At 37.9% G+C, this 26007-nt stretch overlaps 1 protein-coding gene across 1 annotated transcript in view; it reads left to right on the forward strand.

The window, feature by feature from the left end:
• Positions 1-20167, forward strand: part of GNAI1 (G protein subunit alpha i1) — a 36740-nt gene extending 16573 nt beyond the window's left edge. Inside the window, exons 2-8 of the mRNA XM_068167628.1 lie at positions 3452-3494; positions 3571-3712; positions 9018-9175; positions 10845-10973; positions 15466-15595; positions 16842-16995; positions 18012-20167. Coding sequence (XP_068023729.1) covers positions 3452-3494; positions 3571-3712; positions 9018-9175; positions 10845-10973; positions 15466-15595; positions 16842-16995; positions 18012-18202 — 947 coding nt within the window. The 3' untranslated portion in view covers positions 18203-20167. The remainder of the gene's footprint in view (positions 1-3451; positions 3495-3570; positions 3713-9017; positions 9176-10844; positions 10974-15465; positions 15596-16841; positions 16996-18011) is intronic.
• Positions 20168-26007: the final 5840 nt, after the last annotated feature.

Below are 26007 nucleotides of genomic sequence, written 5' to 3' on the forward strand. Positions count from 1 at the left end.
TCATAAAATGGCATACTATTTCTGCTAAGGTGTCTGCTTATCATATGCATCAAATTCTAAGCAAAAAGATTATATCATAAAGTCTTTTTCATAAAAATATATTAAACACTAATAGAAATATTTATGAAATAGATGGAAAAATCAATTCATCCTTCTAAAGATAAAGATTTGAGTGAAAGTTTCCTTAAGGTTTGGAAAGTTAAGTGTGTGCTCTGCTTGTTTCACCAAAAGCTTTATTTCTTAGAATTCACTGAATTCAAGAGGTCCTACTGAATATAAACCTATGTTTTTTCTTTGTTGTTTCAATACTAAACTAACGAACACAGTCTTTATCGCTTGCTTATGTGTTTACTATTATAATAGCCTAGGTATCTAAGAAATGTAAAGCAGTTTATCTGCAGTCTAGACCTGAATAAATACACAGGATGCTAACATCATTTAAATGTGTGATTGCTGCCTGGGTTACTACTTTATATTTTCTTAAATCACATATATAATATTGATATAACATTTTGTTGTATACTGTTGATTACAAACATCTACTAAGAGCAATATTCAAGAACTAGGAAAGAAATAATTGGTTGTAATTAATTCTTGATTTCTTAAGAAATTTGCAGAAGTGACAGTGGCTTAGAGTTGTAAATGGTGCTGCTTCTGTAGAATTAAGCCAGAGTGCAGCTACAAAAACTGCGAATTATCTCAGATCTCTTATCTGAGTCAGTATCATAGTTTCAGAATCTGTCACTTGTGTGGTTTCACACAGTGATGTAATCTGGGATTCATGCTACATGGCCAAGTTACTGAAATATTTTCTTCCAAGTATTACTCACACAGCTTCTTTCTTAAATCATTCAAAGTTTCCTGGCACATTCAAATTCCAGTAGCTATGGAAATTCCAAGACTAATGACATCTTATAAATACTATCAACCATTGGTTGACTACATGAAAACTGTTGGGAAAGGGAAAAGGAACAAAAACCATCAGTGGCAGTGGTCATCCCAGAATTAGAAGAATACATGATGGTGGTAGATAAGAAACGTAACTACTGGATGGCCTTGAAAAGGAATGGGGACACAAGAAAAAACCCAAACAAAAAAAACCCAAACAAACAAAAACCCCCCACCCACAACCCCAAACAAAAAACAAACCCCCAAACAAACATCAAAATGAAACAAACCAATAAAAAACCCAACCCAAAAAAATGCCCAAACATGACAAAAAAGCGCCAAACTTGCAGGGAGATAGATCAGTGTTGGTATTTTTTGTCATCTAATATTTCAGTTAATGACCAACCTGTCCACTGGATGTGTAGCAATAGGCTTTTAGTGTGGGTTTCTTGTACTAGCATTGCTATGTTTTGAGTACAGTAACAATGATTAGCAGCCTTGAATTCTGATTTAAGTCTCATGTCTAGTAATGTGTTGTGAGGTGATAAATTTAAGAGATAATAGTTCCAAGCTATCTGCTTGCCACATGCTTTTTTTAAGAGATTACTTGTTCCATAGCAGAAACAGTAGAAATCACAGCTTGTGCTGTGACCAGTGGCAGCTTAGGAGCAGCCACCGTTCATCTCTTGTCTTCTACTGTGAAATACTGTCATCTGATGGAAGACTGAATAGGAAAGTTGCAGGGAGAAAACTTCACTGTAGGTGAATCCAACAACTTACGAGTCAGTATGTTTTATTTTAAATGTTGCATGTGTTTGTTTAAGTGAATGTGGTACAAGTCTCCTGTTTTACAGTCTGAAAAGCTGACAAGCATCGATTGAGAGTTGTATGTTAATTCCTTTTGGCCATACTTGAACTCTCTCCTGGCAGCGTACAAGACTATTGAGTTTGTGGTTCCATTTCTTTGCCCAGCTTGGTTGGTTGTTCAAAGCCAGCTCCATTCCACTCTTCAGATTTTATTTAATTATTTTCCTAATTGAAGTTGGTTTTGGATGGGTTTTTTTAATTTACTTTTTTTTTTTTCCCTTCTGCATTATTGTTGCCAGGAATATATTTGTGCTTTTAGGAATTGTTGTACTTGACATTTGATTTCCTCCAAAGAGGAATACTGTGGAGTTTTGCAGTGCTTTCTTATTTGGGGGTATTTGATTAGTCTCTTCAGTAAGCAGTTAGAAAATGCTTCACAAGTTAGAAATGTTACTATTAACATCTCAGCACTTACAAAAAGCAGTTTCTGTGCTTGGGTGCATAAAACATTTGCTCCAGAAATTTGTAGTTCTGGAATGCTTGCTATGTGGGCAGTGTGTGGGATAATAAATCATAAGACACTCTGAGTAGTTTAAAGTGACATTTTTGCTGACTTGTTATTTTCAAAGTATGAAATAGTTATTCAAATTATTTTTAAACAGATATGCTTCGTTTGGAAAATAAAAGAATATTTAATCTAAAATGCTGTTTGCTTATAGTATCATAGCAATGAATCACAGAACCATAGAATCATTTAGGTTGGAAAAGATGCTTAAGATCAAGTCCAATTGAGTCTTTTTTAAAAGTAGTTTTTAGTAGTAAGTTCTTATGTAATTGGCCAGATAGCAGCTTGGAGAATCAAATATTGCTTTAGCTGTTTCTTAAATTTATTTGAGCTTTGCTAGCCCTACTCAGTTCCCTCACAGTACTATATGTGTGGTTGATTTATTAAATGTTTTTTTGGTTGTGTCGTGTCCCCCCCCCTTTTTTTTTTTCCCCCCTCTGAATCACAGAATGTTAGGGGTTGGAAGGGACCTCTGGAGATCTAGTCCAACCTCCCTGCCAGGCCAGGCTCACCCAAAGCAGGTGCACAGGATGCCATCCAGGTGGGCTTTGAAAGACTCTAGAGATAGAGACTCACCAGCCTGTTCGGTGCTCCACCACCCTCAATGTAAAGAAGTTCACATTTAGGTTTAGATGAAACTTCCTGTGTTCAAGTTTGTGTCCATTACTTGCCTTTTGTCCTGTCACTGGGCACCACTGAGAAAAGGCAGGCCCCATCCTCCTGACACCCACCCTTTAAGTATTTATAAGCACAGTATTTATAATCCCTGAAGAGACTGAAGATGATCATTTGCAGCACTGAAGACCACTAATAAAGTGTGAAGGACTTACAAAGGCAATTTTGGGTTAGGTTTTGATTAAAAAGGCAGTTAGAGGAATTGATCTTCAGAACCCTTAGAAGTTGAACAACCAATTATCTGTTTGTATTAGAAGCACTAGCAGACCTGTAAAGATATGCTCGTTTCTGTAAAAAGAAACTTTTTAGAACTGAATCATTTGTCCTAAAAATACTTTAATTTTGAAACTTCTAGCTGGAGACACATTTTGATGTAAAAAGCTCAATTTGTAGTAAATGTACTTTTAACTATTGAAGGTTTTTAATTTGGTTAGTTATTTGAAGTGTAGAGCCTTAATGTATTTGCAGAGATTAAGAGAAGTCAACTAATGGATTTTTAACACATTTCTTTTTCAGGAGCTGGTGAATCAGGAAAAAGTACAATTGTCAAACAAATGAAGTAAGTATGGTGATATACTATGATAGAGAAGTAAATTTTTTTTTAGTAGAGAATTTATTTTTTTTTTCTTCTGTAGGATTATCCATGAAGCTGGTTATTCAGAAGAAGAATGTAAACAGTACAAAGCTGTTGTCTACAGTAACACCATTCAGTCCATCATTGCTATCATTAGAGCAATGGGGAGGTTGAAGATAGACTTCGGTGATGCAGCCAGGGCTGTGAGTATTGAAGTGCTCACACAGATATACAGCTGACATTTCCATTAATTTTCAATTTTTGTCCACTGCTATTTCCTAAAAAAATCTCTTGATATCCAAAAATCTGTTGTAGGATATAAAGTTTGATTGAAAACTAAGTGCCATCTTTACATGGTAAGGTGATTTATGGAGCAATCCACACTGGATTGCTGTAGTTTAGCTACAGGTCTCCAAATTCTAGATTTGCAGAACTAAATATCTGAGGCCTAGGGAGTTTTTGAAAAATCTTATGTACTCATGTTGTCTTATTTGCATGGACTTGTGGGTTGATCTGTTCTGTAAGTCATCTATCTTAGATGTCTTTATGTTACTTTAAAAAACACATCTTAAATAGGTAAGCATCTGCACTTCTCTATTTGATCATAGGCATAGCAGTGCCCAAAACAGTTCCAGCCACTGAGCTTGAGTCTGTTTTGTAGTGTGATTTGCAGTGTGGAGGATTTTATTTTACTTGAAACAGAGACATGGGCATAGCCCTGCTGCTGGTGTTCCATTTTCTCATAGTACCACATGGGTCTCCTTAGGGATACCTTTTTCTAAGCTTTTCCACACCTTTTCTATCTCGATTCATCTGATGTCCTGTATACAAACCCCTGGTGGGTCCATTTGCCATTTCACCTCTTGAAGCAAGTCTGCAAAATGGATTGTTTTGGCTCATTGTTTCTCCTGTTCTAACCCTGTACTCTGATTATGTCTGTGTCTGGCCACAAGGTCAGATGCTCTCAATCTCTCTGTGATGTGCTTAGCTTAAATGGTTTTGCTTGTTCTCTGGTTACAGGAATGAGCTCTCTGCTACAGTGCTGAAATTGTTAGTTTGAATAGCATTGGACCTTAGCTGTGGATGTGTGCTTTTATTTTCTTTCCATATAAATCAATGTCAGAATATGAAACACTCAGCAGTACAGCTTTTGAAGCAGGAACTTAGCCACACAATGGCTGTCTTGCAGGAAATACGGAAGAAGTTTTGTTGCTGTTCATGTATTGAAATAGGTATGTAAGGTAGTCAGAGGGATATTTTGTCATAATGAGTACTTTCCATTTGTTAAGGTTGAACTGCAGTTTGGGAGGGTAAGGGTGTTCTTGAAAAATAAGAAATGGTGCGTTAAGTTCTTTGTTAATGACTAAGTCTTGTGTTCAAAAAAGCAATTTATAAGCATTTGAGAGTATACCTGCAGTGAGTATACCTTGTGAAATGCATTAGGTATGGTTGTCACGAGGAAGACAGACATTCATAAAATTATCTAAAATTGTATCTGAAGTCTAAATATAATTTGCAGTCATCAATTATCAGTTTTCATTTTGCTCTTTCATAGTTATTATTTTGACTGCATACATTAATTTTACCTAAAACCTTTTAAGTTGTAAGCATAACTAGGAAAATCTTGATTTTCTTTGATTCTCTCTCTACATTTGTTCTTGTTTGCTGTTGTCATCCCTTAAGACTTAAGAGTTTTCCAGGGCAGCAACAGGATCTTACTATGTTAGTTCAGTACTGGAAGAGTGAAGTCATCTCTGGAGCCTCACAGTTAATGTTGGAATGAAGCAGATGGTAGACTAAAGTTACTACATACATAGTAAGAGAAAACAGAGGAGGAGTAAATTTAGGTGTTAGCACATAAAATGACTAACAAGATTTTGAGAGCTATTTTATTTATGGTATCAACTTGAAATCATCTGAGTTTCTTGACTTCAAAGAGCTATATAAATGATGAAGCAAACTTTTGTCAGGGATCATCTTAAAATAGCTATCCATCCCTCTACACTTAGGTTGTCTTGGTGGTCCAAATTCTTTTTTCTCAGAGCAACATTTCTATGGAGTATCAGTACTATATTTCTGTCAGTTGTAAAGTCAGAAATAGAAAAAGAAATTCAGAGCTTGTGTTATGAGTCAGTCTCACTTAAAAACAAGCAAATAATATGGGTACTCTTATTACAGCATAGCCTTTTCAATGTTATTCTATTTCCCTGTAATTTTGTGATTTTTTTTTTTTTTTAGGGGTAAGAAAGTGCTCAAAATTGTAACTCCTGATGAAAACTCTTACATTCAGATTCTTCTTAAATTTCTGAGGGGAATGAGTGTGACAGTAAGTTTCTTTGGAAAATCATATAGTCTTGTTTCTGTCACACAACTAATGATAAAGCAGTGAGATGAACATTTTTAAAGCTGTTGAATCACAGGAGCACAGATTAAACTGGTAGCTTCAGTAATGGTTGTTCTGAAGACTGATGTAACTTCTGTCCTAGAGGGTGTCCCTGTAGTAATGCAGAAGCTGTGCTTTGAGAGACCTTTTGTGAATGTGCTTTCAAGGACTATTGATCACTTTCTGAATGTGAGATTTGCTGTAATTAACTAAAGAGAGGTTTGGGGATTTTTTGTGTTTCTTGATCTCATTCATGAAATCTGGTGTAAAACCAGTGACACCTAGAGAGGAAGCAGTTCTATTCCAGTGTAATTAAATATCTACTACTGGTTAATAATGAAAATATAACTTAATCCTTGTATACTACCTCACCTGTGGTGTCTGTAGTACTTGCCATACTTCAAAAAGGGAATATGGGGGCAACAGAGACCACTTTTTATTTTAATATTTGATATTTTGAAAAGCTGAAATTGATTTTCTTGTTCCACCTTGTGTTTCCCCTCCCTCCCCACCCATTTTAGTGATGCAGATATTAGAGCTATTTGAAACAGAGTAAATTTATGATGTTTGAAAGTCAGACCATGTTAGGTATAATCATTTATGACAAAATTGCCTTAGTTTGTAAGCTGTTTCAACCATGTGTCTGAATATATTGGCTCTCCCTCAAGATCTGCTGCTTGTATGTCCTTAACATTTGCTTCTGCAAATAATATTCAAACCCAGAATTGTTACTCAGATTTTTTTTATCCAAGCCTATTGCTCAAACTGTAATTCATGAGATCTGACTATCCAACCCTTTGATCTTTACTGCTCTGATCCTTTCTCTCATTATTAGTGAAATCCATTGCATTATTATTAGTTCTCTATGCACAGTAATCAGTATTCTGTTAATTTGAAGAATAACCACTTAAAAATTTGTAACTAAGCTTTCGAAAGACTTTTTGAACTATGTATTAGATACCTCTTGTTCACATGTCTAGCTATATATATACACACAGATACATATAAATCTCATGGAGTTTGCCTTTAGTTGACAAAACTATAAGCTTTTGATTTTTGAACTGTGAATATCAGTATTAATCCATCTGCAAACAATTTCCCTGTTAGCTATAATAGTTACTGATTCTTTAAGTCTGCAGTGGACAATGTCTTTAGAACAATCACTGTTTCTCTGCTCATCCTGAAAATGTGGGTTCATTTTCCTCTCTTTGTTTCCCCACAGCTTATTTTTTTGAACAGCAAAGACGGCCGAACCAGATTTTTCTACAGATTTGCATCTGTAACTTTGTGTTTTGTGAGAATAACTTTGTTTCTTTTAATCATTTCTGGAAATACTTTCAGTTCCTAATTGATGTGCCTAAGTCTCTCTTTCCAGCATCATCTGTCTTCTTAACTATTGTACAAACATTTTATGCTCTGGGTAGTAGTTGGAAGCCACAAGTATGTTAATTTCTCTGGTTGGTTTACCTTGGCATCAGATAAGATACAGCTTCCCACAGGAGAGTACTAATGTGGACCTATTTCCTCTACTCAGCTGTTGTCTTCTGTTTCCAGTGCCTTAAAGGTCTAACTTTTAAAGTTTCTTTCCTCAGTCAAAATTGGGTGCAGGTAGCTAGCTGTTCAGATTCTGTTAAAGGACACTGGTGAATTGACATTCTGCACTCCATTAGCCTTACTCTCAAGGACAATCATTACATAAAATCTGAACACCTAGAATTTGCTCTCTCTTAAAAATCTTGTTTGTGTGCTATCACATTACCAAGAAAACTTAGTCCCTGTAGAATAATCACAATAATGGATATTTATAAGTGATTTATCTGGAAGGGCTTTAAGAAGTATTTTTCTTTTTCCTGATGCATGGCTGGGGAAGAAGTGTTCATTTGTCACTTTCAAAGTGGTTTTTTTAAGCCTAAGTCATTAATGTGTTTTCTTCAGTCAATCTATATGTTTCTGCATTTCTGAAGGTTCTAGCATGTAATGAATCATTCTATTCAGTTTGTTGCATTTGATAATGAAATAAGGTTAACTTTACACTTGATCATAAAATATATTCCTACATATGTTTATTAAAATCTTAGTTCAAGTAATAAAAAGAGCAGAAGCAGCTCTATCAGCTAATGGGATGCTTGATTTACTAGTCTTTTGCTGTTGTTGAAAAATGTGTTAAAATATCCTGTGCAGAATACTAAAACCAATGGTTTTCCTTCAAAAGATTTTGTTTGGTTACATTCATGTTTACAAGAAAGTGACTCATCTGGCCAGGCTGGATTTAAGGGCTGAGGTCAAGTTGTATGAGATTCAACAAGGCCAAATGCAGGGTCCTGTACTTGGGTCATAACAACCCCATGCAACATTACAGGCATGGGGCAGAGTGGCTGGAAATCTGCCTGGCAGAGAAAGACATGGGGGTGCTGGTTGAGAACGGGATGAACATGGGCCAGAAGTGTGTCCAGGTGGCCCAGAAGGCCAACAGCATCCTGGCTTTTATCAGGAGTGGTGTGATCAGCAGAAGCAGGGATGTGATCATGCCTTGGTACCCAGCACTTGTGAGGCTACATCTTGAATACTGTGTACAGTTTTGGGCCCCTCACTGCAAGAAAGACATTGAGGTGCTGGAGAATGTCCAGAGAAGGATCACAAAGCTGGTGAAGGGTCTGGAGAACAAGTCTTGTGAGGAGTGGCTGAGAGAACTTGGTTAGTTTAGTGTGATGAAGAGGAGGCTGATTGGAGACCTCATTGCTTTCTACAGCTACCTGAAAGGAGATTGTAGTGAGGTGGGGTTTGAAAAAGAGGAAATCGTTTCAAATTGTGCCAAGGGGAGGTTTTTGTTGGATATTAGGGAAAAGTTTTGTTGAAAAGAGTGTTCAGGAACTGGAACAGGCTGCCCAGGGAGGTGGTGGAGTCACCATTTATGGAGGTGTTTAAAAAACATGTAGACGTGTCACTTCGAGACATAGTTTAATGGCTATGATGATGTTGGGTTAATGGTTGGACTTGATGATCTTGGAGGTCTTTTCCAACCCAAACAATTCTATTATTCTGTGGCTTGCTGAATACAGTTCTTGGGTGGTAATACTTATTTTTTATTTCTCACTGTGTCTCCGCTTTCATTTTACGTCCTAAAGGATGATGCTCGTCAACTCTTTGTGTTAGCTGGAGCAGCAGAAGAAGGATTTATGACTGCAGAGCTTGCTGGAGTTATCAAGAGACTGTGGAAAGACGGTGGGGTTCAAGCTTGTTTCAACAGATCTAGAGAATACCAGCTTAATGACTCTGCTGCCTAGTAAGTGCTGTGTGACAAATAAGATTCTTTGTCCTGCAAATAGCTGAAGAAATAGAGGGGAAGTCTCATCTTTTGTGGAATTGGGCATCCATGCAGATGGAAGATTTAGAATATCTGAACAAAGATATTGTCTACTTGAGTCAAAATGCTCCAACTCTAGACTTCAAGCTTGGAAAGGAAGAGGTGTTATAATTATGAATGTGTTGTGTTCTGACCAGTTGTTTCATCCTCTTGAGGATGGTGCTTTAATAGCATTTTTATTACTGAGTACTTGCTCAGTCCAGGAAACTTGGTTATGTAATAAGAATCTACTGCCAAGGATACTACTTTCATAACAAAGTTTCTCCTATAGTTGAGCACTGCTACATTTTCTTTGTTAACTTAATGGTCTCTATTAGAAATGTGCTGAGCAAAGGTAGCAGTCAGGATGTATCTTCTATGCTAAAGTAGTCAATTAAAAAATAAAAGAGCAAGGAATCAAGGGTGTGAGAAATAAGATGTGATGGCAGCAAGGAGTGGTAAGGCAGTCAAGGAAGAGTCCATCTGGAGAGAGGTAAAATGGTAAAGAATGTTGTGGGAGTGATACTGTCCTTACATGGCAATTCTTAAAAGCTCTGTCATTCTGAGTTAAGTTGTAGCATTTGAAGTTGGTTTTCACTTTCATTAAAATAAGTTATTTCTCTTCTTTACAATAACTGTACGTAAAGAAACAATGTGGAGGGAGGTAACTGTGAGAAGACTACAGCTTGAGTAGGCATGCCCAGTGAACAGGGATCTAATCATTGTATTGAGTAACGATACTGATACTTCCGCATCATAGTTACTTGTTTGCTGAAGTTATTCTAAGAGTAAAGAGAGTAGATGGCAACAAGCTGAGGTCACAATGGCAGCTGTCACTTCTATAAACGGTCATCAATTTAATTTAGAGGATCACTTCTTTTGTTTTAATTTGTTGTGTTAGATAACCTTTGCCTCCAGTTTCCTAAGAGAACGTCTAGCTATACAATTGCATCCTTAAAATTGCTAACTTCTGGTTATACTGAAAGAAGGACATAATGCCTTCCCTATTTATCATGGGAAAAGCACAAATAAGATTTGTTTGGTTTTCAGAAAAGCTGGGCTTCTTGGCCTGCCTCGCATTAATTTTGGCAATGAAAGTATATGCTATTGTAAAAACTGTGTGCAATTATGAATTAGCAGTAGAAAGTTAATTGTTATTTGTTAAGTGTTTTCATAACTACAGTAATTCTAGCCAAAACACTGAATTGTTCTTTCCATGCCTTTTATCAAATCCAGGATAATTTGGGGCTTTGGTTATAGCTCACAGTTACTTGTAGCTCAGTAGATTACAAAGCTGAAGGTGTTCTGGTTAGTGCAAGCAACACTGGTGTATGTGCGGCCATGTTTGCATTTCAGGATTTCAAAAGAATTCTTTGTAGGGGAACCAATTATTTCACTTTTCTTTTGGGAGGAAATATCTTTGTGTCTCTAAAGTATATTCCAAAACATTCTGGAAATGTGAGGGGCATGTGTTATGTTCTTTGTCTCATCTCAAAGAAAGATATTCTATAAAATTCAAGCATGATCTAATGAATGGACTTTAAAACTTCTGTAATTCTTTGTAATTATTATATGATTAACTGAAAGCAGTATTTATTTTTACCTTCAGTTACTTGAATGATTTGGACAGGATAGCACAAACCAGCTACATTCCAACACAACAGGACGTTCTCAGGACTAGAGTGAAAACTACAGGAATAGTGGAAACTCACTTTACTTTCAAAGATCTTCATTTTAAGTATGTAGATCATGCTGCATGTTCATCTGTCTGTTATGGTTTCTGTTAAGTTCTAGAAGATGGATTTTCAATGATGGAATTGAACAAATTTGTCTAACTACAACTTTGATTTATTTTTCTTTTTTCCCTTTCTCCATTTTTGTGAAAATTCCTCATGCTTGGCTCAATTTTCTGAAGGGATTTGGGAGTTGTTGGAACTCCTGTAATGACTCAGAATAAATATGAAGATACTAAGTAATAAGTGCTTGGTTTTATTAAAAGCTTATTGTAAAGATATCTTCTATGTAAATTAAATCTCATAGTATTCCATTTTATGCCATGTTAAATATCCAATTCTTCCCTTTGAATTCAGTTGGAGAACTGGAGGCTTAGAAATGCTTGATGGTGTTGTATGAAAGTGTAAATCCATCTTCCTGAAGAACGGAATTAAAATATGTGTTACACTTTAAGAATGGGACTTTTGTTTCCTGTGGTGTGGGATTTAAAATATAATGTTAGTATTTTGAACATTTATGTCTCAAAAATGTTTATGATAAAAGCATGGGATAGTATAAATGTGATGATGTTCTACCTCCTCCTGATCAGGAAAAATGAGAATACTCAGTAAAATTAACATTGAATCTGCATTTAGACTGTGCAGAGATTGTTGTCAGCATGTCTCTATATTATATATGTGTAATATCTTAATGATTTTTTTTTTCATGTAATGCATAACAAGTACTATAATGGGGATGCTTCCGAGGTAGCTGTGGAGATTTATTTTGTTTCCTTGTTTTAGGGTTTCAGTATACAAAATTCATATTCATCCATAAAATAATAGCTGGTAAATGGGAATTAATCTGAGAAGAGTAATCTCAAGAAAGGTCTTTAGTATTGTGAAAAACAGATTATCTATTTTCTCACTCATTTCCCAGTGTTTCTTGTTCAGTTTCCTATTGCAGATGGATTTAAATTCTTCTAGGCTCTCAGTGAACTTGTATGCAGGTAGCTACTTCCAGTCTGTACTGATTGTTAGGATTGTTATACAGATCATCTGATTATACCTCTTATAAAATGTGTAACTGAAAGACAGGCCTTTGGAAGTGTTTAGCCGTAATGCTGTACGTTTAAATACTTCTACAGCAGGTGCCTTAGGAAGTAGATTTAATGAGTTATTGGAAGGTCTTGAAGTATATGCTTACATAACCCTGCAGAGAACTTTTAAGATGAACTAAAGGTATAAAAGGTTTGATTATACCAAGATGAGGGTACATAAACATAGGCTGTGTAATATTATGTACTTCAGCTTTTCTTCATTACCTTTTCTTTCCTTTTTTGCTGTGTGTCTTTAGGTTCTTTGAGGTTGAGCCTTGTTTCATCCTTGTCTTTAAAGCACTTGGCATAGCTTTGATTATTGATTCAGTATAAGATGCAAACAGCAATTCTTCTTCAGCCTGTTTCTATAGACTATTTCAGATGTGGAGTGTGATTACGTACTACTTCTGTTGTGGAAGAATGCTTTATTATGTAGAAGTGTTATTCTGATAATTTAACAAACTCTTATGGAAATTCAGGTCTTAGTACAAAATTATAAAACATTGGCGTTAGAATTGACAGAAGTCATAACTAAAATTTAAGGTATTAATTATGAAGGTGTACAAAATACCTTCCTATAAAGACAGCCATCACTAATTTGAGAACTCAGCAGGAGTAGGTGGATAACTTGCATTTAATAGGGTGATATCCAGAGACTTGCTTTCTAATATACCTCTGAAAGTAAGGAGCATTTCTAAGGAATCTTTTTTTAGTTTTTTAAATTCTAACCAATCTTTAAGTGTTTTTAAGATAGCATTGTTCCATTGTGGAACATTAAAGGGGCAATGAATGTTGTCACTTGTATTACCCAAGTAGAAGACTTCTTTAGAGGTTATGATGTTTCTGACAGGCTGATCCTTTGTTTCCTTCTCTACTCATTTTCACTGTGTGTTTTCTTGTTGTTGGTTTGCTTTTGTTTTGTTTTGTTTTTCTTTTTGTTGGCTGCTTGTTTGCTTGTGTGTATGTGTGTGTGGGGTTGTTATTGATTTGGCTTCTTTTATAAAAAGCTAGCAACTCAAAACACTCGAACATTTCTTAAAATAGCAACCATAATTGAATCTCTGCAAGTGCAATTTACCTAGTCTTGTACTACACTGATGTTACATAGATAGGGGTGTTTTTTTTACTGCAGTCTTACAGCCCAAGGAAAATAAGAAAGGGGAAAAATAAACAATGCCAGTTGGTTTTAATAAGTGTGTAATAGTATGTGAGACTTTGTAGATATGTATCATTTCTGTAAACACCCTGCCTTAAAAATGAAACAAAACAAAACAAAAAAACAACCAAACCAAAACCACCCGAAACGTCAAACTCAGAAGTCTTTTGCAAATCTGGGGGCTGGAACAACTTATATAACTTTAAAGTGAGAGCAATCATAATAAAGTATCTGGTCACATTTCTCATGGGCACCAGAATGATTGTTCCTTGCTTAAATAGCCTGAAAGAAGCACAACAAACAAAGGAAATCCGGTAACACTAGCTGTCAAAAACATGCTGTGCTAACGAAAGGATCTTGTGTATGTCCCTAACTTTGCACCATTGCAGATAAACCATACAGAAAGGTACCTACAGAGCAATTTGCTTTTCATGGGTTTTTGAAAGGCTACTTTTTACTAAAGGCTTTTTATTAATACACTAAATTGTGCCATGTTTTCTTACACCTCTGTTGCCATCTTAGTAGCATTTTTTTCCATTGACCAGTGCCATAAGGTACTGAACTAGGTGAGATCTACGCAGATAGATAATACACTACTGTCATCAGCGTAAAGCATTTAATTGCTTCTGTTCCTTAGAACTGTCCACAAAAAATAAAATGAGCAGTTTTTCTTGCTCAGTTTTTCTGTCTTGTATTCTGTTTTGTCCTATGTAAATGAGATTTGCCTGGATGCCCTACTGGCTACCAAAACCCCTCAATTTAATAGCCTTATTACTAAAATATTTCTGAATGATTTTATGGTGGAGTATCTTTACAAGAATATACAACTTCACAGTTGCTGTTCTAGTTTGGATTTCTTCTCCTTGTTCATGACATTTCTGCTCAGATAAGGCTTTCATGCTAGAGCTGGCCATTCTACCAATTAGGTAAAGGGGATGGAGATGTAGGAACTGGTCTGTCCTCTCTGTTTCTCTCTCCTTCCTTCTCCCTTTTGAACATTTTTATATGTAGAGAATTCTAAGCTTTTTTTTGTTGCTGTTGTTTTATAACAATGGAGAAAAAAAAAAAAAAGTTTAAATTACTTGTGAACTCCTTGAAGACAAAATCCAGGTCTCTTTTAAAAGGAGGTAATTGTGTTTACTTTTAAGTAGGAGGGAAAATGAAAATTTTGACTGATGGACTATTGACTCACATAGCAATGGTTGTGCTGTTTGCATTGTTTCAAAGCTGTAAGTCTGCAAGAATTTTAGACAATAGGCTTCTTTTTCTCTCATAAAAAAAGAGAGACGGATGGAAAAAATTTATGTTCTCTCTCTTTGAGAAGATCCTACAATATATGTGTAACTCAATTTCAGATACCATGGTTTGCTGCTTCTTTTTCTGTTGGGTCTTATTCCCCCACCCTATGACTCATGGTTCATTATATCAGGATGCTATATATCTGGATGCTGATTATCTGGCTTGCAAAATAGCTGAAGTTCCTAATGATGTCTAATCAAAGTTCTGCCTTTCAGAGTGGCTGTAGCCTGTAATAGTCGGTAAATGGCCTTTTACATCATTTAGCTAGCAGAGAAAAATAAATTCATTCATATTGTACTCATTTCCCGATACTCTGCTGTTAAATTCTGGTTTGTGGTCTTTTCCTACTGGTCTATGTCTGCTACACCTAGGAATTCAAAACAAACAAGACTGACTTGTAGCTTAATTGCTAGAGAGAAAATTATTATTATTGTTATTATAGAATGCTTAGTTTGTCTATAAAGAGAATTTTGACAATAATGTGTATTTTTTTTAAAAAAGTCCCATTTAAACATGGCCAGTTGAAAAATAGACCAAGTTGCAGTTTTGTTTAGGACAGAGAGAAGCTGAAACTCACCAGGATTTAGAGATTGCTGATTAAATTTGAAAACATTTGAAAATTAGATTTTCATATATTTGTATTTAGTGTACTAAACCAACAATAATAAAGTTAGTCATTTAGCTGGGTATTTTTATTTTTTATAGATTGCAAGTAACTATTGCTAATGAAATAGAGCATTGTAATACTCAGTTTTGTTTATCTATCAGCTCTTCCTCATGTTTTGTAAAATGTTTTATAGGGAGGCTTTAAAGACTCTTGGTTTTTTTTTATACTGAGGCACTAAATACTAATGAATGTGGCAGATCTGTGATTAGACTTACATAGCTGATACTTTCTTGATTAACATTCAGAAAGCAATAAATGGCAAAGATAATTCCCTGCGTTGCTCTTCTGTTTTGCAGAATGTTTGATGTTGGAGGCCAGAGATCAGAGCGGAAGAAGTGGATTCATTGTTTTGAGGGTGTTACAGCAATTATATTTTGTGTGGCGTTGAGTGATTATGACCTAGTTTTGGCTGAAGATGAGGAAATGGCAAGTATTTTCATATTGAAGCAAATAGTTATTTAACAGAGAGTAAATAAGGTTGAAAGGAAAGCTATAAATACATCTTTGCAAGTATTAGGGCTTTAGAGGGTGTATGGGGTTTGTGTAAAAGCTCTCAGAGAAACAATGATACAATTTGTGCTCTCAGGTTTCAAAGTATTTCATCATTCCCAGAAGAAACACTGAGACAAGTATTCTTTTCAGCTACACTGTATCATGTTTTAAAGGATGCATAAATTAATGAGGATAGATTGTTAGTAATACACATTTTAGTCTCTTTATGGATACTAAAAGTATATAATTAGAAGTTTCTTGACTTACCTCTTTCTACTTCATGTTTTGGTTTTCTTTTCTTCTTCAGTCTACAGTTTTTGTTTCTAAAGGTTCCTATAATCTCTTCTTTAGTTGCAGAAATTTTGCTCCTCCTTATCCCTTCTAACCACCTCCACTCCTTCCTCCTTTTTGAAGGTGTGACTCTTTCCATATCAGTATGCATTGAGTGCATGCTTTTTACTATCCAAATGTTTTAAAGTGATGGTTATCTATTGTGTGCCAAGCATTAATGAACTCTGCTTTTCCTCATGTTATTCAACTTCTTATAAGAGGAGTAAAAAATACTTTCAAGTCAAATGTAGTCAAAGAAGATAATGGCTAAGCATCCTGCTTAAATGACTAGAGCTTGGCCAGAGTACTTACACATTAGATAATTTTTCTACAGAGTTAGGGTGAGAGGAGAAAAAAACCCAAAACCACCACAAACCTACTTACTTGATTTTCTATAGGTTTGGTTTCTTTGTTTGCTTGGGTTTTGGTTTTGTGTTTTTCTGATGCTGGAATCTCAACTACATGCTGAATTTAAATTTCAGTTTCCAGAAGGTTTAATCAGTATAAGACAAATTCAGGTAACTCAGCAACTTGTATAGAACATCTGTAATGCAAAATATTGAAACGCACCAAAAATTTCTCGATTGTTAAACAGCTTAAACCTGGAAATTAGGAGAAAAAAAAAACGAACTCCAAACAGTTGCTTAAACCCTGCTACTGAAAGTATTCTTTGTAGTGGTCTTAGCCTCTCTGTATTTCACTGTGGTAAAATGTGATTCTGTGTTCTAGAAACCTAGTTTTGTGACTTCTTTGGCTCATTTGTAATTAATAAAAAAATTACATGCTAGTTTTATTACTGAAATCTGATAAAATACAACAAGGTGGTTTGTTTTTCTTTTTCCAATTACAGAATCGGATGCATGAAAGTATGAAACTGTTTGACAGTATCTGCAACAATAAATGGTTCACAGATACTTCTATCATTCTCTTCCTGAACAAAAAAGATCTTTTTGAAGAAAAAATCAAGAGGAGTCCCCTCACTATTTGCTACCCTGAATATGCAGGTATTGGGATGGGGGTGGAGTGCAGCTATCAAGTAATTTTTTATTAATTTATCTCTTTTGGTGCAGAAATCAGAAGTTGTTTAACAATTCCATATATAGAAATTATTTAAATGAAGTAAAGTTGGAAGTGTTTTTATGGATCATGAATAACATAATTAATGCTAAGTCAGATTCATCTTTTCAGCTAGGTGAAATAATGCTGGTCCACTGATGCATGTAACTGTTGTGTTCTTTTTAACCTATTTTATTTAGCACTCGCTCCCCACTTTTTTTTCCTGAGGTCCTCCCACCTTTGTACTTGGAAGTAGTTTTTTACACTAGCAGGAATCTCAGAGGATAGGTGAGAATTTATTTCAACGGTGCCACATACATGTTAGAAATATAGAATCCTAGAACGGCTCAGGTTGGAAGGGACCTTAGAGATCATCTGCTCCAACCTCGCTGCCATGGGCAGGGATGCCTCTCAACTAGACTCAGCTGCTCAAGGTCGTATCCAATCTGGCCTTGAACAGCCCTAGGAAGGAGGCATCCACAACCTCCCTGGGCACCACCCTTGTACTGAAGAACTTCTCCCTAATATCCAGTTTAAGTGTACTCTCCCTCAGGTTCGAACACTTCCCCTTTGTCCTCTTGCTAGACACCCTTATGAAAAGTCCTTCTGCAGCCTTCCTGTAGGATCCCTTCAGCTATAGTTACATGGCTTCGTTAATAGTAGTAGATGGATCACTAATGTCTGTCTGCCTTTGAAAAAGATGAAAACACTCTTCCTGCAGTTGTAGTTTGACTGTGTCATAGAATTGTTGTGTTGAAAAAGACCTTAAGGTTACTGAGTCAGTTTTTATTCTTAAAAATTTGTCAAAAAAGGTTTCCTTCAAAATTTCTGTAATCTTAGTGGCCGTGGAATGACTCCTTTTCAGGTTTAGTCTGTTTCTGAGGCCCATTCTTTCAGAGGTACAGTGTGCATCTTGTTATTGCTCAATTGGAAACCTGCTTACTGAGGAATTTTCTCTTTCTAGGATCAAACACTTATGAAGAAGCAGCTGCTTACATTCAGTGTCAGTTTGAAGATCTGAATAAGAGGAAAGACACAAAGGAAATCTACACCCACTTCACTTGTGCCACAGACACAAAAAATGTGCAGTTTGTTTTTGATGCTGTAACTGATGTAATTATCAAAAATAACCTTAAAGACTGTGGTCTCTTCTGAGAAACAGACAAAAAGGTTGTTAAATGGTAAATTGAATGCCTGAAAATGGGACTTAAGCTATCTGGATGTGCCTATGCTGTGTCAAACCTGCATAGATAAACTTACTTCTCTTTTCCTTTATTTTTAGTTTTGGAGAACTACTTCGCACAATTCTAATTGATTCTTTTCAAGGTGAAAGAAATGAAAAAACAACAACATTGTGCTGAATGATAGATCAGTACTGTACTTGCCTGTTTTAACAGCTTTATTTATGTTTGTCTTGTAAATTTAAGTAATTACTTTACTGGGAGATGTCAGCTGATTGTATGTAAACTTATAATTGTAGTAATGTATTTGTATAAATGTTGAATGGAATATTTTAGTAACTTGATGTCCTCTAAAGATTTCCATGTTTTATGAAGATACTCCTAGAACAGACAGACATTTTTTCCTTTTGGATTATTTAAACATCTTGTAAAATTAAATTTTCTTTTCATCTTAAGGGTGCATGCTGCCTTATTCTTTATTTTTCTTGGTAATACTGTATATGGCGTTAGCTTTTTTGATATTTAAGCACAGCCTCATACACCTTCTCAGACTTCAAGGAAACATAACCAATAAAACTTGTTTTGCCTTAAGTTTTGGAAGAAAAACTTTTTATAAATTTAAGATAAATGCAAAGCTTGTTTTTTTAAATCTAAATGAAATCCAGTTTATGAAGTCTGGGCTTGCAGTCCGTGCAGTGCATACGTGGTGACACTGAAATGGCAAATTTTAAGGTTCAGCTATCATTGATGGAAATGCAAAAAGGAAGTTGGTAAAACCATTCACACCAAGGAAAAAAAACTGTGAGGAGAGACTGGCATGGTTACCTTTGGGGCTTTCTTTGTGTTTTCTTTTTAATGGACCATTAACAAAGGCTGGACTTCAGAGTAATATTTTTTCATTATATTTATGAAGTAAAATCTTGTTCTCCTTAAACTTTTTGCTATTTTCTGGTAATAAAACTTGTTTGATAATACAATAATGATAGAAATACCAAGTTCTCCCACAAGACATGGCACAGTGGCTTCACGGACTGAAGTAATTTCCTGATTATTAAAACAATCTTCAGTATTTTGGATAGGGTGTTTTAGTGACTTGCAAATGCTGATTCTTTAATTAACTCTTTAATGATAATTAGAGTCTTACTGTTTCTTTAAGCAGCAAGTTTACAGAAAATGTTTTTTCTTCTGGTTATGCTTTCATTATGTGATTTGCTATCCTAGGTACCTATCATCCATCGCCTTATGGGTAGTACCAAAACTGTTGCCTTTTTTTTTTTGTTTTAAATAAATAATGAAGATTTTAAAAAGAATAAGCTTCTATTTGTAAATAAGTTGATGGATGGTTCTCTTAAATGTATGTCACCTAGAAAATATGAACATACCAGACTTGGAAACATGATTTTCTATAATTGTTAAAACATTTCAGGCAGCTACAGTACACCATAAGTTCTTTGAAAAATAAAGAAGTCTTTGAACCTGTTGCTACTATCTTAGCATCTGTGTTCTTAGAAATGTTCAGCAAAATGTTTAAGTCATTGTTCTGTTATTTAATTTTTGACTGTGTGTTTCACTTAGGCCTCGGCTTGAGTAAATCTGCAGTTCTCGTTCTTTAACGCTTCCTTTGTTCTGTACAGAGTTGCTAAATGTGTTTCAGCTGAAAGATCAGAAAAGAGATAATGTGTTCCTGAAGGTTGTTCTGTATATTCATACACTATGAACTCTCTCAGCAGTTATAGTGAGCTATCTGTATATCCTGGGCTGCTTTTAGTTGTGCTTTACAGTTCTGGGTACATAACTGATTTTAAATCTCATTGAACCTACTTTGTGGAAGTTGTATTTACACCTACGTTCAAGTTGTTTTTTGTACTTAATGTAAAACAAACTGGGATGAGTCAAATTACATAAATAAATCTAAATCTTGTGCCTTGCTTGAAAGAAATATTTGTCATTAAATTTGCTGATGGACATCTTTTAGCATCCATCCTGTGCAGATAAGTAGGTACTAAAAATAGAATAGAATAGAATAGGAAGTCAAGAGTAAATTAAAATACTTTATGCAAGAAACAGTAAAACTAAAATGAGCATAAATTATTATTATTGCTTAATTTATATGTATTTTTCCTTTGCAGTTGCTTTTAGTTAGAGAATTTTTGGAATTATGTATCTGGGGTTTAGTTGGAGGCCTGTATCTAGTGGAGTCCCTCATGTGTCAGTACGGGGACCAGTATATTCAATATATTTATCGGTGACCTGGATGAGAGAGCAGAGTGTGCTGTCAGCAAGCTTGCTGATGACACCAAACTGGGTGGAGTGGCTGACACTCCAGAGGGTTGTGCTGCTATTCAGCAAGACTTAGGCTGGAGAGCTGGGCAGGGAGAAATTTAATGAAATACAACAAGGGCAAGTGTAGAGTCTTGCACCTGGGAAAGAATAAACCCAGGTATCAGTATAGGTTGGGGACTGACCTGTTGGAGAGCAGTGAAGGGGAAAAGGACCTCAGGGTCCTAGTGGACTGTGAGTCAGCAATGTGCTCCTGTGGCCAAGAAAGCCAATGCCGTTCTGGGGTGTATTAGAAGGGGCATGGTTAGTAGGTCAAGAGAGGTTCTCCTCATCCTCTGCTGTGCCCTGGTGAGACCACATCTGAAGTATTGTGTCCAGTTCTGAGACCCTCAGTTCAAAAAGGACAGGGAACTGCTTGAGAGAGTCCAGCACAGAGCCACAAAAATGATTAATAGAGTGGAACATCATCCTTATGAGGAGAGACTGAGGGAGCTGGGGCTCTTCAGTTTGGAGAGGAGAAAACTGAGAGGTGACCTCATTAATGTTTATAAACATGTAAAGGGTGAGTACCTAGAGGATGGACAAGAGGATGGAGCCAGGCTCTTCTTGGTGATGCCAAATGATGGGACAAGGGACAATGGATGGAAGTTGAGGCATGGGAAGCTCTATGTAAACAGAAGGGAAAACATTGTCACTGCGAGGGAGACAGAACACTGGAACAGGCTTCCCAGAGGGGTTGTGGAGTCTCCCTCTGGAGATACTAACCCGCCTGGATGTGTTTGTATGTGATCTGGTATAGGTGATGCTGCTCTGTCACAGGGTTTGGACTGGATGATCTTTTGAGGTCCCTTCCAGCCCTTAACATTCTGTGTTCTCTGAAGTACTTACATCTTAACACAGAACAAAATGGTGACGTACTTTACTTGCCAGTCCAGAAAATAAGCTTGTCTGTTCTGACTGGGTGAGTGGTGAGGTGTATTTTCTTACAGATTCTCTGCACTGGTTGATCAGTGTTTGTCCTGAGGTGAAAGTTGTCAGCCTAGACCCCTGCTCTGGGAAAAGCTCCAGAAGGTTTAATATGCAATAGCAGTGGGAGCCACATACTTAGTTTTCACTGCAGCTGTAATAAAGCTCCACTTCATTTTTACTCTGTCAGGAGGCTGTTTCTTCTGTCAGAGCACAGTCTGAGGACAGTCTGGACCCTTGATAGTCTGAGCCTCCATTCTCTTTGATTCTCCATTCCTCTCATTTCTTCATGCAAAGTAAGGAACCACTAGCTTAGATATTCCTCCAAATTATCTTGAATACTCTAAATTTAGTATACATGCAGAATTACAACCTTATGGAGGCTTCTCCAGCCCCAGTTGTGTCTTCTAAGCCTATTATCTGTGGTTGAAGTCTCAGTAAAATGCAGCCATCATTAAATATTTTAAAGGGACTTAATGGTTTGGACATGTAGGTTGGAAGATTTCATATTTGGCTTCACCTATTGAATTTGGAGAAAGTTTGATGTTAAGTATCTTCTTAGTAACTGAAACAGTCTGGGATCATATATGGGAACAGAGTAACATTTGGCTGCATTGCAGTGTCTGTTTGGGTGTACACAATGGGCAGCTTTGTGATTTTAGTTGTGCATAAAACCTTAGGGAGCAAACAACGTGTCTGCGGTGTGTTGAACAGCGTGATGGCTCCTATGCATTTAGAATTAGAGAAAACAAAAGGATGAGTTTCTGTTGGAAATTAAGCAAAAAGGAAACCCTACCAAGATACTGGCTGTCCTGATGTGTGGGTGTCTCTTGAAGTTATTATACTTCATATTATTAACTAAGAGCCTGTGAGTTTAAGAGTTATGCCAGGATTGTAACCTTCAAATCCTCAACTATTTAATTTTGGAAAAAAGTTCAGAAGGTTTAGCAAGAGGCTGAAAGTGGCTCATCCTTGAATAATTTATAGCCTGTGGTGAGAGTGCACTCCCAGGCTGTGAATGAGGAAAATGAGACTGGGAAAGGATAACTTAATTACCAGTCATTAGCTATGCTAGTGCCTGTAGTGTTTCAAACATTCAGGGTTTATGAACTCTGAATAACAGAAATATTAACATTTCAGTTACATAAGTGCAAGAAAACCACTTCTACCTCTGTCTCTGGTGTTCTTGCAAAGAAGCTACCTTGGCATGGAAACCAGAAGAATTTCAATCAGTTGTTTCCAAGGCTGTATTAAAAAATTAATTAGTTGAAATGCATTTATCAAGCTTGTCATCCATAGCATATATAGGAGGAGTGCTCTTCAAAGTTGGTCATGGTTCCACATAAGGCATTTCTGGTTGTTTTGCTTTGTATGTGTTGTTTGTTTGTTTTTGTGTGGGGTTGGGTTTGGTTTGGTTTGGTTTGGTTTGGTTTTGTTGTTGGTTTCTTTTTGTGCGTGTGATAGTGGGAAGGGTTCATGACTGTTACCTGATAGGAGATTTGGGTTATATTCTAGTAACATTTTGCTTGGACAAAGGCATAATTCAGACTATACTTTTAAAATGCTGTTTATGGGTTGAGATCCATATTACACCATTTTTGATTATACTCCCTTCTGTTGCCTGCAACAGGGGTGGACTCAATGACATTTGGATGTCCCTTCCAGAAGGAGGTAACAGGAAAGGCAAGGGAGTGGATCTTGGGGAAGAGGAAGCAGCTGGGAATACCAGTGGCTGTAGGATTTATAGCTGAAAAATAAGACTTCAACATTTCTCTTCTGAATGCTATTTTTAATGAATTTGGAGAGGAAGCAGATGGAAAGAGACTATCAGATCTGTACAACATAGAAAGATAAAGAATCCACAGTTTTGAAGCAAAATATAATCCTTATGGATAGGTCTGTCTTCTGTAATGGTCTCCATATGATGATCATATGGACCTAAGTGCAGCCTCAGGCTGTCTATAATGCAACCCCATGATGTCTGTATGATTTGTCATGGGTTTCTGAGTTGTGTTGTGTTTCTAAGTGCTTTGTGCACAACTATTAACTGTATCATATCTATCTGTACTGGGATTGCTACATCTTAAAGTGTAGTTCTCAGTCATTGTTACCCTGCTCATTCTGTGAGAAAGGCCCTATGAGCAGTCACTTAGGAGCTTGCTAACATTAGGTATAAGGCTGTACGTCCAGCAGCATGAAGCCAGGCTGGTATGAAGGCACGGGTTCACTGACGCACGCTAGCATAGGCTCACGGCACCTCTGAGCTAGGCCCCGTATCACCAGTGACCGTAACCAGACCCTCCCTCCTCCAGAGTCACTGTCCCCCCTACCCACCCCTCCTCCCTCAGGGGCTGGCCCGGTGCTCCCCCGCTCTGCCTGCCGAGGCTTCTAGCCGGCACGCGCTGCCTGAGCCCCTGCCTGACCCTCCGCTGGCAGCCGGTGCGCTGAGGAAGCTGCGCGCTCCCAGCCGACCGCCCCGGGGCTGGGGGAGCAGAACCCCGCTGGCGTCATGAGCTCTCTCGGCGAGAAGGGGCAGCGTGACGAGCGAGGGCCGGCAGGGGCAGGGCCGACAGGGGCAGGGCCGGCGTGCCGGGGTACTCGCTGCTGGGCGACGGTCAGCCCCAACGGAACCGCGGCGCGGGCGCGCAGGTGCGCGCAGGACTAGCCTCAGCAAGCCAGCCGCCGGCACCGCCGGCTCGTGTATTTTCTGGTAGACGTGCATCACTTACCAGCAGTCCTGGCTAACCGGGGAGGTCCCAGTTAACTGGAGTCTAGCAAATCTGGTGCCCAGCTACCAGGGCCAGAGGGGGTACTACAAGGCCTCTCAGTCTGACCTTGTGCCTGGGAAGGTTACGGAAGAAATCATCTTGAGTGCCATCACACAGCACTTATAAAACAGCCAGGCCATCAGGCCCAGTCAGCAGGGGTTTATGAAAGGCAGGTCCTGCCTGCCTGATCTACAAAAAGGCAAACTGCCTAGTGGGTGAGGGAAGGACTGTGGACCTTGTCTACCTGGACTTTACTAAAGCCTTTGATACTGTTTCCCCAGCTCCCTCAGCCTGTCCTCATAGCAGAGGTGTCCCAGCCCCCTGATTTGCAGGATGCTGCTTTCCATTCAGATAATTTAATTTTCATAAAGGCCATCCCAATGCCACAAGGCTAGGAAAACCATCATGAAAACCTCTCAGGTAAATATTCTGGAAGCCTGCTCTTGAGCTTTCACCAGGCTGAGCGTTACAACTTCCTGCTGCCAGCCTCTCCTCTGTGGAGCTAGAAGTGTTTGTAATATCTCTCCTGTCTAGCAGTCTGGATTTGTGTATAAGCTCATCTGTGTGGGCTGCCTTCTTGGCAAATAGCTCTGTTTGGGAGAGGAGTAGGAGCAGAAAAAGCTCCCAACAAAGCACCGAAACAAACAATTTTTAAAGATTTGTTTTTACAATTTTGGGAAGGATCCAGCCAGCCTGTGTGTGGGGAAGAGACTGCCAGCTGTCTTGGTGGCAGCCGACTTGGCCTCTGCCAGGGCAGCTGCTTGCTGGACACTTTCTATTCCTCTGGTGCCTGAGAAGTGTCCATGGGATCTTCTGGGCCTGGAAACTCAGATTAGAAAACATGACCCAAGAATTGATTTTTTCCTTCCTTCCTTTGAATGCAGCCCATGAGAGGGTAGATTTAGGTTAGATGTTAGGAAGGCCTTTGAGCAGTCTGATCTAGTGGAAGGTGTCCTTGCCCGTGGCAGGGAGGGGTAGAACTAGAGTGATCTTTAAGATCCCTTCCACCCCAAACTATTATTCCCTTCTGCTGTGAGCTGCTCTTCTCGGATTGAGTCTACGTGATCTGCTGCTCTTCCTGGTGCTGAAATATTTGTAGTGGGCAGTGCCTTCTCCTAAGGAGGTCAGCATTTGTACCATGGACAGGCTGTCCTGATAAAGGTCAAGCAGCCTTAGGAGCTTGGAGTGGTCTTGTGGAAGAAAGCAGTGTGTGGAGGGCAGGGAAGATGGGAGTGGGACAGTAATTTGGGCTGATACAGTTTGTGATATCCATCTCCTAGATGCCAACAGCTCCTTACTTTCAGGCCCTGATATGTGTCCCCAGTGTGTAGCCTGTGTTGGCACTTCCTCCTGCCCTGAGCAAGCACAACCAAAGCAAACCAATGCAGCAGGGCTGGTTCTGCATGTAGCCTTACCATAAAGGATCTTGAGGTGAATTGTTTCTCACTGAGGCAGAAAGGTGGGTGATGATGTTGTATTTCATAGAATCAGAGAATCAGCCAGGTTGGAAGAGACCTCCAAGATCATCCAGTCTATCCTATCACCTAGCCCTATCCAATCAACTAGACCACAGCACTGAGTGCCAGAGATCACCTCACTAATTGCCTCATCCAGTCTTTTCTTGAAGATCTCCAGGGATGTCAACTCCACCACCTCCCTGGTCAGCCCATTCCAATGACAAATCACTCTCTCTGTGAAGAACTTCTTCCTAGTATTCAGCCTGAACCTCCCCTGGCACAACTTGAGACAACTTGTCCCCTTGTTC

Source organism: Melanerpes formicivorus, unplaced genomic scaffold (genome assembly GCF_026170545.1).
Source record: "Melanerpes formicivorus ecotype bairdi unplaced genomic scaffold, bMelFor1.0.p_v2 SCAF_3, whole genome shotgun sequence".
NCBI classification, from domain to species: Eukaryota; Metazoa; Chordata; class Aves; order Piciformes; family Picidae; genus Melanerpes; species Melanerpes formicivorus.